General features: G+C 44.6%; 1 protein-coding gene across 3 annotated transcripts in view; it reads left to right on the top strand.

Annotated features, from left to right (window-relative positions):
• Uaca (uveal autoantigen with coiled-coil domains and ankyrin repeats) overlaps positions 1-12192 on the top strand; it is a 91076-nt gene that overhangs the window by 39274 nt on the left and 39610 nt on the right. The window contains exons 1-2 of one of the 3 annotated variants that reach the window (XM_031343414.1): positions 5922-6074; positions 9573-9706. In XM_031343414.1, coding sequence (XP_031199274.1) covers positions 9609-9706 — 98 coding nt within the window. In that variant the 5' untranslated portion in view covers positions 5922-6074; positions 9573-9608. Of the gene's footprint in view, positions 1-5921; positions 6075-6265; positions 6380-9572; positions 9707-12192 lie in introns of those variants that run through there. The other 2 variants (XM_031343413.1, XM_031343412.1) reach the window with 2 other exon arrangements.

The following is a 12192-nucleotide window of genomic DNA, read 5'->3' on the forward strand; positions in this document are numbered from 1 at the left end:
GGGTCCCTGGGGTGTGCTGGCCAGCCAGGCCGGGAGGGGGTCCCTGGGGTGTGCTGGCCAGCCAGGCCTGGAGGGGGTCCCTGGGGTGTGCTGGCCAGCCAGGCCGGGAGGGGGTCCCTGGGGTGTGCTAGCCAGCCAGGCCTGGAGGGGTTCCCTGGGGTGTACTGGCCAGCCAGGCCGGGAGGGGGTCCCTGGGGTGTGCTGGCCAGCCAGGCCGGGAGGGGGTCCCTGGGGTGTACTGGCCAGCCAGGCCGGGAGGGGGTCCCTGGGGTGTGCTGGCCAGCCAGGCCGGGAGGGGATCCCTGAGGTGTGCTGGCCAGCCAGGCCAGGATGCTGTTCCTAAGGATGCTGTTCCTAAGGATGCTGTTCCTAAGGATGATGCCAAAAAGTTCTGGAGTCATACACACAAAAGCACTCACAAACACATATGTACATACACATACACCTAAAATTAAAGAGAGAAAGGCATTTGTTATATGGTCAACACCGGTGCTTCTTAATAAGAATGGGCTTCTTGCTTTCAGGGGTTTCTCAGGGTACTGTTGCTGTGATGAAACACCATGACCAAAAGCAGCTTGGGGAGGAAAGGGTCTATTTCAGCCCATCATTGAAGGAAGTCAGGGAAGGAACTCAACTCCTGAAGGCAGGAGCTGATGCAGAGACCGTGAAGGGTTGCTGCTTACTGGCTTGCTCAGCCTGCTTTCTTATAGAACCCAGAACCACCAGCACAGGACAGTCCCACCCACACTCAGCTGGGACCTTCCTCATCAATCATCAACCAAGAGAATGCACCACAGGCCAATCTGGTGGAGCATTTCCTCAGTTGAGGTTCCTTTCTCCAAATGACTCTAGCTTGTGTCAAGTTTGACATAAAGCTAGTGAGCACACCAAAGCTTGCCCCTGCCCTGCAGGGCTGTGTAAAGTGCCTGGCTGCCACTCGCCAATATACTATAAGGTGTGCATAACAGAGGGGTGACTTCCAAAAGGTCTGATGGGCTGTGCTTCCACTGCTAGTGACACATTATAGGGTCTCCCTGGTAACCAGGTGGTACAGCTTAAGGTGCCCTCCGCCAGGTGTACTGAAGCAGCATGGACGAGCAGTTCATGAAAGGTCAGAGGCGGAGAGGCTGGTTTATAGCACACACAGCGGGTCTGGGCTGAGCTTTAACAGCTACTGGCAGCCACTCTCACCTACCTTGGTGTTGTAAAAAGTTATACATTTGTGTCAATCATATTGATGGTTCAGGGTTGTGTGTCCAGTGTCCAGCAGCTGACCTGCAGAACTATCTCAGCCAACAGGGCTGAAAGCGAAACTCTTCTTTCTCATCAGCCACTCCCCTCCCTGCCTCTGACAATCGCCATTTGGTTTTTTGTTTCTAGGAATTGACTACTTTTGATTCCTATGAAGGTGGCTGTATACACCCTGTGAGGACCAAGGGAGGAAAGGAAGGAGAAAGAGAGAGAGGGAGGGAGGGGGGAGGAAGAAGAGGGGGAGGAGGAAGAGAAGGAAGAGGAGGAGGAGGCGGGGACTGATTTATTTAGCACAGTGTTCCCATGGGACACGACTGCCTTCATTAAGAACTGCATACCTTTCCATTGTATCACTCATCAAGGACGGTCTGTGCAGCATCTACTGGCTGTTGGAAGGAATGCTGCAATGGGCATGGGCATTCTTTTGAATAGATGCCCAGAAGTGGAGAGGGCCCATGCTTCCTGACATCTTTTTCTTTTCTTCTTTTGATAGTAGTTATCCTAATGAGTATAAGATCATGTCTCAACTAACATTGTTGGGAAAACTGATTATCTACCCACAAATAATGAAGCTTGACTCTTACATTGCACCAGGTTGGAAAAAAAAAAAAAGCCACCTTCATATGCTTACAGACAAAGGCACAGGCCTTATTGCTGTAAATCCAGAGGAGACAAAGGAGAAACCTTCAGGACAGTGGAGTTCTTACATAGGACGCCAGAGTAGAAACTAGCAGAAAGAGTCACCTCAAATGTAAGCACGTCTGTCCATCACAGGAAACAAGTGGTTCTTTGTGTGTGTACTCATGTGCATGCATATGTGCATGTCTGTGTGTATGCATGTGCATGTGCACCTGTGGACGTCAGAGCACAACTTGCAGGAATCTGTTCTCTCCTCTCCTGTGTGAGTCCTGGGATTGAATAGATGCCTCACTGAGCCATCATGCCAGCCGATGGACTATTTTAGTCATGGAAGGCTGTCAAAGCTCACCAGATAGTTTTCCTGCATTACTTGAGATGCCATCCTCTGTCCAGTCACTTGTTGTGCAACACTGATTGATCTTTACATCATGAACCCTCCTTGCATTGCAGTGATGGGGTTTGTCAGTTCTTCGTTACAGCACTAGTCTTTCAAACATGTTGTTGAATTTGGTTCACCTTGATCAATTTGATTGTGTTCAAAGCATGTAATCAACATCTTATTGAATCTGAACATGATATAATGTGTAATTTTTAAAAATAGAGCTGAAAAATTATACACTAACATTATCACATCAGCATCCTCCATTTTAGATAATTGTTTCATGTCCTTAAGTAGCTAGTCTGTAGTCACACTCCTAAAAGAATTTGTTTGCTCAGGGACCAACGTTCACTGCTTATGTGTTCAGCTGTTAAGAGTCCACTGTCCCTTTTAACCTGTCCACCGCCATCTTCCTTTCTTGCTGTGCTTTTTTTTTTTTTTTTAGATTTATTTTATTTTATATGCATGAGTTTTTTGCCTGCATACATGTATGTGCACCATGTATATAGAGTGCCTGGTATGCTTGGCCACCAGAAGATATGAGTGTAGGAGACCACTTTTCTGTGATGTCAGCAGCTGTAAGATCCTGGTCTAGAGACATTGACTGAGTAAAGATAAAAAAGTAAAGTGCCTTTCTGTCCCCAATACTCAGAGATAATCCTAAAGGCCTAGTTGGTAGTGTTTGCCTAGCATGCAGGGAGCCCCGAGTTAGATTGCCATACCCCATGGGTTGGGCATGGCAGTACACACCTATGCTCCCAGTGTTAGGGAGGAGGAGGCCTGAGTCACAGTATAGTGCACACTGTCCTGGGCTAGGTGAGACCCTGCCTTAAAAGGACAGAGCAAACCAAAACAGACAAATTCTGCCAACAAGTTGGCTATCCCTGAGATGAAGGTGACACTTAAATTTTTTTTTTATATATTTCTTTCTTCGTTTTAAAAAAAAATTTCTTGTCTTAGTATCCCTGGCTAGGAGCACTTGTAACTGATGGATCCCTTCCACTTTGGAAGTTATCATCTGCCAGCCCCAGCCTCAAGCTTTTCAAAATCATCCAATCTTTGATTTTTTTTGCAATCTTTTGGTTTTCTGTCCCTGTCTGCTCCCCTGGTGTACTCTGGTTTGTCTAACCCCAAAGCTCCTTTTTTTTTTTTAATTGGATATTTTCTTTATTTACATTTCAAATGTTATCCCTTTTCCCCTCCCTCCCGGAAATACCCTATCATATCTTCCCTCCCCCTGCTTCTATGAGGGTGTTCCTCCATCCACCCACCCACTCCCACCTCCCACCCTCGATTCTCCTACACTGGGGCATCTATGGAGCCTTCATAGGACCAAGGACCTCTCCTCCCCTTGGTGCATGACAAGGCCACCCTCTGCTACCTATGCAGCTGGAGCCATGTGTACTCCTTCGTGGATGGTTTAGTCCCTGGGAGTTCTGGGGGGTCTGGTTGGTTGATATTGCTGTTCTTCCTTTTCTTAAGCCACAGCTAATAGGTTTCTGAGGGGCCCAGTGAGGTCTGCTGAGCCAGAAAGGCAGACCCAAGGTGCATGGCCCAGGAGGGGAGGACGAGAGAATATTTTTTTGACTAGTAGGTCTGTGGACCCACTTGAAGCTGAGCCACTCACAGCTTCCTGCTGCTTCCTGGGGCAGTCCAGATCCTGCCTAGTGAACAGGGAGTATGGGAGAGGGAGGACTCAGAGACTGGAATTCTTCTCATCCTGAGTAAGAACCCAGTGGCTACCAGTTTACCTATTTAAAAGTCAGTTTCTTGGCTTCAGGACAGAGAACTGATACCTCTGTTGTGTGTAAACGTTGGAGGGGTCATAGAGGGACAGATGGAAGAAAAGTATAAGGGCAGAGGTGACTGCAGTTTGAAGAAGGGTCCCATGTACCAGTTAGAGGGGAGGGGTGGGGTAGAGTGATGGTCATTATGCTCGGGCATAGGGGTCTGGGAGGCCTCTGAGTTTGTGACATTTTGAGAGTGACCCAAAGTAGAAGCTAGGGAATAGCCTTCCAGGTCTGCAGGGAGCAGAGTCAGGGCTGTACTCTGATCCTTAGGAAGCCGCCGTGGGGTGGATGTGAATAGAACTGGACAGTGGCATCTAGGGGAGCCATCTGCATGAGGGCACATAGCTCATCTCCTGAATTGAGTGGCCCTTGTGTGACTGTGGAGAGTCCTTCCAGGCTCGCCTCCTTTTTATTTTATTTTTATTTATTTATTTTATTTATTTTCTCTGCCTCTGATATCCTATTTCTAGAAAGAATGTACTTGCTCTGTTACCCAAAAGGCCAAGGCCTGAGTTCCAGCCTGGATCTCCCCTGAAGAAGAGAGACTAGGCTAGGCAGAGTCTCTGGGGCCAAGTGACCCTTTGGCTTCTCCTGCGGTCTGGGAGGAAAACACCTCATTGTTTCCAAAAGAATTCAACAGGGCGTGTGACTGTATGTGCTTTATAATTAGAATATGGGCCTCAAGGCTTACATTGCAAGTGGAGGGAACCAGTTCCTTGTTGGAGTTCATGCAGCATTTTCAATAGGCAGCGTGATCTCTGGTGGGACAGTCGCCGCCTTCCTCTAAGCATGGCTTGGAATGTGTCACATTCCCAGGAAACAGTTTTCCTGAATATGTCGTTTAGAGGATCTAGAAGTTATTCTTATGCTGTTGTGGTATGAAGGCACACAGACACACATACATACACACACAGATATACACACTCTGAGTCACACAGACACACTGAGATACACACATAGACACACACACACATACACATGCACGCACGTGTGTGCACACACACACACACACACACACCAAAATTAAACATCCTGAGCTGGCAGAGGGAGCAGCCTAGGCAATGTGGAGAGTCTTGGTGCTGTAGAGCATATGGAGGGGTTGTCTCTCCCCTCCCAGCAGAGCTATGTCTATACCGAAGCTCCGCTTTGGGATAGCTTGCCTTCTGAGAGCTTTAATCAGTTTATTTTACCATGTTTTGTTCTTTTCCATGAATCCAGAGCATCTGACTTTCTACCAAAACAGTGCTTACTCATTCTAACAGGCAGGGTGCTGAGCTTGGAAATGCAGAGTGCCAAGTGTTAAATTTAAAGTTTTAAATTAAAATTTGTGGCACAGTCTCCACCACCATGCTTGGCAGTGCCCTTGTCCCTTCTTGTTTGACATGTGAGGAGACAGACTGGCAGCAGTTGTAAGCTGAAACCTGGTTGTAGGCAGAGCTAGCCAGCTAGGGGTACTAACATTTAAGGTGGGGTGTGTGTATGTGTGTGTCTGTGTATGTGTATGCATTTCCTTAAATGAAAGCATGACACATTTGCTTTAAATAGAATTTTATATCCTGTTTGTTCAGGCTAGTGTAGCTCCATGATAGATGACCCTAAGATTGAAACCGGCTTTAAATACTGTTTTGTTGAATAACCAGATTTGTCTGTCCACCTCCTGCCTCTGGGTCTCCTCGTCACACACTCGAACTGACTGTATTGACGTGGTCAGCGTGTTTCACAATGTGCTTGAGTCATTTCCCCAGGAGACCCAAGTTTAGTTACTCAGAGGGAAGGCATGCATTGACAACAAGCTCTCAGCCCTTTCTATCACCCAGCTGTTAGGTTCTATGGAATTTAAAATAGAACTGCCCTAATGTGATGCAGGCCACACACTGTTTACTGGTCACTTTGGAGGTGGCTAGTCTTATACACGGCAGTGTCTGGGCTGCAGCGTGGATGAAACAGGATGTGGGGTGTCTTCCAGTGGGGTCCCTGAAAGGGGAAGACTTTGGAAGCCTGCCGCTCCCAAGAAAGTAAGAAAGAGGAGGAGGAGTTACATACCTGACTTGGGCAGCTCTGCATCCCGTGCTTGGCAGCAAAGAAGAGACCTTTCCAGCCTTAAGAAGGTGGAGAAGGATTCAAAAGATGAAGAAATTAAGCCTGGAGATCCAAGCTACGGGAAGCCCAGCATGTGAGGGGCCGAGTCCGTTGCTAGGCATCTGCAGATTGGCTTTGTGAGCTGCAGAGATTTGTAACCTAATGCAGGGTTGTCCACGGTGGCAGGATCAGGAGCCTGGCTATGATGAACTGTTGGCTGCTTTGCGCTTCTAACCACTCAGTAGGTATCTTGTGGAACGTAGACTTGCACATAGGCTTCTTGTGTGCTTTTAAAGTGTCCTGTTTTATTAATGACAATTTCTGTGTTGCTGATTTTCCTTCTGGTCGCCCACAGTATTAAGGGCGACTGACAAAAGCTTTTGTTTTCCGACTTAAAAAGCACAAGATAGAATGTTAGTAACTGGGCTGTAGTACTGTTAACTGACTTTAGGCAAGAACTGGAAATGGTGCTTAATGAAGTCGGACATAAGATTACTCACTGACATGAGACTTTAATCATATTAAATTGTCCTCCTCTTCCTCCTCCTGCTGCTGCTTCTCCTCCGCCTCCTCTTTTGAAAACCTTCCTGTGGGGTTTGCTGTGCTTTGTGAACCCCCTGCAGAGCTTTTTTGCTGCTCAGCAAGTTAGTTTGGGGATCATGGCTGTTTTAAGTCTGATGATAAACTTATCAGTTAGGGCAGGTATTTGTGCGGTGAGCATGATCTAACCCTCCCGGCATCTGACAGTCCAGTGTCTCTTCCGTCTGAATCCACCGCTACTCCCCAAGCCAGGCGCTAGGCTGTTTTGCTCTTAAGTGGAAGAGAGGTGAGGCATAAACTCTAAGTTTGGTTTTTAGTTAGGAGGTCGACATTGTTCACATGTTGGCCATTTGGACTTAGGAAGTTAGAGGAAGACAGGTTGGTTACTAAATTTAACCTCAGTCCTTCATTTCTGAAGTCTATGGATGCTCAAACCAGGGTCAGGAGTGTGTTAAAAAACATCTTCATGTTCAATTTTTGTATTTTCTCTTTCAAGTACTTCATGAGTCACTTGCTAGAATTTACTATGAAGAGTTTGGAAGTTGGTGATTTTTTTTTTTTCTTGTTAAACATGTGGAGGTTTTTGTGGGCAAAGGATTGATTGACTTTGCCAATTATGTGAAAATGCTTGCATCTTACAGAGTTACAGAAATAGCACTGGTTTAGCATGGGATTTAGCAGTGAATTAATGTACTATTTTATTACATTTAAAAAAACTTTATGTGTGTTTGCATGATAGTGTGCACATATCATGGTTTGTGGCCAGAGATCAGAGGACAACTTGTGGGAGTCAGGCCTCTCCTTCTACCATGTGGGTCAGGTTGTCAGACTTGGTGGCAAGCATCTTTAGTGGCTGAACCATCTTGCCAGCTCCAATGTGATCCTTTATAAGATTAAATCTTTTTTTTTAAAGATTTATTTATTATTATAAGTGAGTACACTGTAGCTGTCTTCAGAGCACCAGAAGGGGGTGCCAGATTTCATTATGGGTGGTTTTGAGCCACCACGTGGTTTCTGGGATTTGAACTCCCCACCTTCAGAAGAGCAGTCAGTGCTTTTACCCGCTAAGCCATCTCACCAGCTCCAGATTAAATCTTTTTCTTTTTTTTTTTTAAAGATTTTATTTATTTATTTCCTGTATATGACGAATACACTGTAGCCATCTTTAGACACACCAGAAGAGTGCATCGGATCCCATTACAGATGGTTGTAAGCCACGATGTGGTTGCTGGGAATTGAACTCAGGACATTTGTAAGAGCAGTCAATGCTCTTAACTGCTGAGCCATTTCTCCAGCCCCCATAAGATTAAATCTTATGTGCTTAAAAACATGTGTACTATCACCCAATATTAACTTTTCCTTGGTCTCCTTTCTAAATGTTAAACCACACCTGTGCTTATAGATGTTCACATATATGAAAACATAGATGTTTTTATTTTCCTTTTTTAGTAATTTATTTTTTATTTTATGTACATTGGTGTTTTGCCTACATGTATGTCTATGGGAAGGTGTTGGATCCTCTAATACTGGACAATTGTCAGCTGCCATGTGGTGCTGGGAATTGAACACGGGTCCTCTGAAGAGCAGCCAGTGCTCTTAACCAATGAGCCATCTCTCCAGCCCATATGTTTATAGTTTCATGTTCTGACACATCTATGCACTGAGAAAAGATCCAAGTTATTGGCCTCACAGTATGCTCTTGGATCAAAGCCAGCATAACCTTGATGTGATTAAAATATATACTGTAGACTATTTCCTCCTGCTTTTGAAATGACCTTCACCTTCCTTTTAAGTTATATGCACTGAGTTTTTGCAAAATTAAAAATAAAAAATCTTCTGGCAATAGTGGTGCATGCCTTGGGAGACTGAGGCAGGAGGATGGCCTCAGTTTGAGTCCAGTCTGAGCTCTACAGGAAGACCCTGTCTCTTAAGCAACAGTAACAACAAACAAATAGGCAATACTTTAGAGTCTTTTTTTCTTAGTTCTTTTTATCCTAAAGTGCAGGTACGATTCATTCCTAATTCTATTGAATATTGTATGTGTACAGTTGCTTTTTCTTTTCTTTTTTTCTTTTTTGGTTTTTCAGACAGGGTTTCTCTTTGTAGCCCTGGCTGTCCTGAAACTCACTCTATAGACCAGGCTGGCCTTGAACTCAGATATCCTCTTGTCTCTGCCTCCCAAGTACTTCCAGTTGCATTTCTAACACCTTTGAAATAGGAGTCATTATAGTGTACTGCAGTGCACAGAGTTCCACTAACTGCACCTAAGGGTGCTGAGAGATAGTAACCGGAGACATCTGTGAAAGTGTGAGCCACAGGGGGACAGGGAGCAGTTGGCGTCAAGGCCTATCTGCACCACTGATGTCATTTGATGCCAGGAGTGTGACTCCTCTCTTCAGTTAGGAGTATCTCATAATTGTTGTTCTCTGGGTACCTTGAGGAGTTATGACTGGCTTGGGGTGGGGGTTCAGTAATTATTAATTGCTTTTCTTTGCCCCAAAGATGCTAACAAGATATCAAACATGTAAAGCACACATTTCCTTTCAAGTTTAAGGTAGATAGGCTTCTCATGAGTCATGATTTGGGAAGGTTTTACACGCCTTTGATCCTAGCACTAGGGATGCAGAAACAGATGGATCCCTGTGAGTTCAAGACCAGCCTGGTTCCAGGTCACCCAAGGCTATATAGAGAAACTCCATCTCCAATAAGTTAGTAAGTAACTAAATACGTATATAAATAAATAATCTGCTGTTCTGGCCAAGTGAGGAGAGCAGAAAGAAAGGGACTGGGGGTACAGCTGGGAACTGAGCGATGTACTCTGCAAGGCCTGCTGCTTCCCTTGTAAGGAAAGCTGACTAATAGGCTATGCCATTTCCTTTCTCCTCTTCTTGTAGCATTCAGCGGAGTGGAATAAGTACGATGACCGGTTGATGAAGGCTGCTGAAAGGGGGGATGTGGAGAAAGTGTCCTCCATCCTTGCCAAAAAGGGCGTCCATCCTGGCAAGCTAGATGTGGAAGGCAGATCTGCGTGAGTATCCCCTATCACTGAGGTCTGGGTAGAGCCCTGGGGTCCACATGCCACTTGGGAATTGTGGCTATCCCTGTTGTGACTTTAAAAGTCTGACAGAGAACTGTTTACTATGAACTATTTTAGACAAACTAACAATTGTCCTCCATTTAATTCTTTCCTGTGTCCAGCTGCTTAGGCAAAGCCCAGCCTGTCTTTTCACGGTGTTCTCATTCACAAATTTTCTTCAGTCCTTATCATACTTTATCTTTGAAGCAGCCAAGTGAAAGACACAGAGAGAAGTCTTCAGAATGTAAATTGCTTGTTCTGACCTCAGGAGACCTGGAGCTGGGATGTGACCCCAGATTTCCACCTTGGAAGCATTCTGTCAAGGACACTACCCTTTCTTTCCTCCAAGCCCCAATTTGAGTTTTTAATTTAGATCATTTGTTTCAGCAAAACTGAGCAGAACAGAGAGGAGATGGAATACCTGGTGTGCCTCGAGAAGACAGTTAGAGAGCCCACCTTCTTTGTGTTTGTGTGAACTGACTCCCAGCTTCTTCTGTGCCTCTGAGCCAATGTCCCTTCCCCACCCATCCCAGATCTGCACCGTTTCCTTTCTTGTTGAGGCTAAAAGCAGCTGGGTTAAAGGGTAGATCTTGATTCTGTTAAGACTCTAATTACAGCCCTGGCAACTGTAGCCGGGAGCCCTTCCAGCACCAGAGGTGAAAAGTCCTGTTTCCTAAAATCCCTGTCTTACCCTTGCAGGGGACTTTCTTTTTTCTTCAAAATTATGTAATTGGAAGTGAGATGCTAAATATAGAAGTGAATATTAGGAATGTAATCACTAATGTTTGATGTAGATTATGATTTTGGAATGTGTAATATTTCAGTAGAGCAAAGTGAGACTACAAGTTCAGGTTTTAACAACAACAAACCTTGAAACTGTTGGCTTCACAGTCTTTCAGTTTTGCCCAGCAGCTTTCTGTCTGCCTGTTTGTTTGCTTTCATTGAACAAGGTATCTCCATGTAGCCTTACCTAACTTCACCAAGATGTAGACCAGACTGACCTCAAACCCATGGAGATCCACCAGCCTCTGTCCCTGGGACTAAAAGGTGGGATTAAAAGGTGTGCTCCATCATGCCCAGTCAAGTAGCATTCTTTTTAACTTAAAAATAAGTTAATTTTTATGTCTAACTACTATTTTTTTTTTTTTACAAATCTTATTCTGTTTGATGTGGCTTGTAGCACAGATGGTAAAATGGAATCTCTACAAGTGAGTTGCTAGTCTCTTCTTTCCCCAACATTAAGACACTAGGTGGTAAAGCTCTCTGCGTGTGCCCACAGTTCTCATTCTTTCTGTGTTTGGAATGGACTTGAGCGTCTGGTGTCCTCTCTTTGGTCAAAAGTTCATGTTTGGGATTTTCTTTACTAACCGAGCCACACAGGATCAGTGTCATTTAGTAAACACTTGGGTCCTGTTAGACTTCCAGTTTTCTTTGTAGGAAGTAGCCTTCTACTTGGGACTCACAGAGGAGAATGTTTCCCTTTTTATTTATATGGTTAACTATATATTCTTTCTTAATGAGAGCATTTTGTATTGTATTTAGCTAACTTAAAGGTATGTTCCAGATGTATCTTCTATATTATCTCTAGTGGCAAAACAATTTTAATTTGAAGTGTTTTATTTTCAATTTTGAATTTTTGTTATTTTTTTTTTGAGACATGATTTCTCTTTGTAGCCCTGGCTGTCCTGGAGCTTGCTCTGGAACTAGGCTAGCTCACAAAGGAGATCTGCCTACCTCTGCCTCCCAAGTTCTGGGATTAAAGGTGTACACCATCATTGCCCAGCTTAATTTTGGAAATTTTAAAGAATTTCATTTTGAAAACATTTTGTTTTCAATTTTACTTTTGAAAATATTTTATTTTATGTGTATATATGTGTGTGTGTGCACAGCCAAGTATATGTATGTGGGCATAAAGAAGCCCAGAGAGGCCAGAAAAGTGCATTGGATCCTCTGGCACTGGAGATATAGACAGTTGTGAGCCACTGTGTATATGTACTGGGAATCAGTGTCCTCTGTAAGAGTTGCCAAGTATTCTTAACCACAGAACCATCTCTCTAGCCCCAAGGTTTATAAATTCTTTCAGGAAGCAACAGCACTTATTGAGCATATTGTGGTTCCAGAAAGACACTGGGGATGGAGGTAGTGGTAGAAACCAAGTTTATTGATCAAGAATATCCAGTGCAGGCACACAATCTGGTAACTCCAGTGGATCCAACACTCTCTCTGGCCTCCAGACATCCTCAAGCACACAGGCATAAACACAGAAACACACACACACACACACACACACACACACACACACATACATATGCACAGACACACATACACAGATATGCACACAGACATACATACACACAAAAACATACAGACATCCCCTTGTACAAAGCTCAAGTCCAAGTGGATCAGGGACCTCCACATCAAAGCAGATACATTGAAAC

The sequence above is a fragment of the Mastomys coucha genome, unplaced genomic scaffold (genome assembly GCF_008632895.1).
Source record: "Mastomys coucha isolate ucsf_1 unplaced genomic scaffold, UCSF_Mcou_1 pScaffold23, whole genome shotgun sequence".
Classification (NCBI taxonomy): domain Eukaryota; kingdom Metazoa; phylum Chordata; class Mammalia; order Rodentia; family Muridae; genus Mastomys; species Mastomys coucha.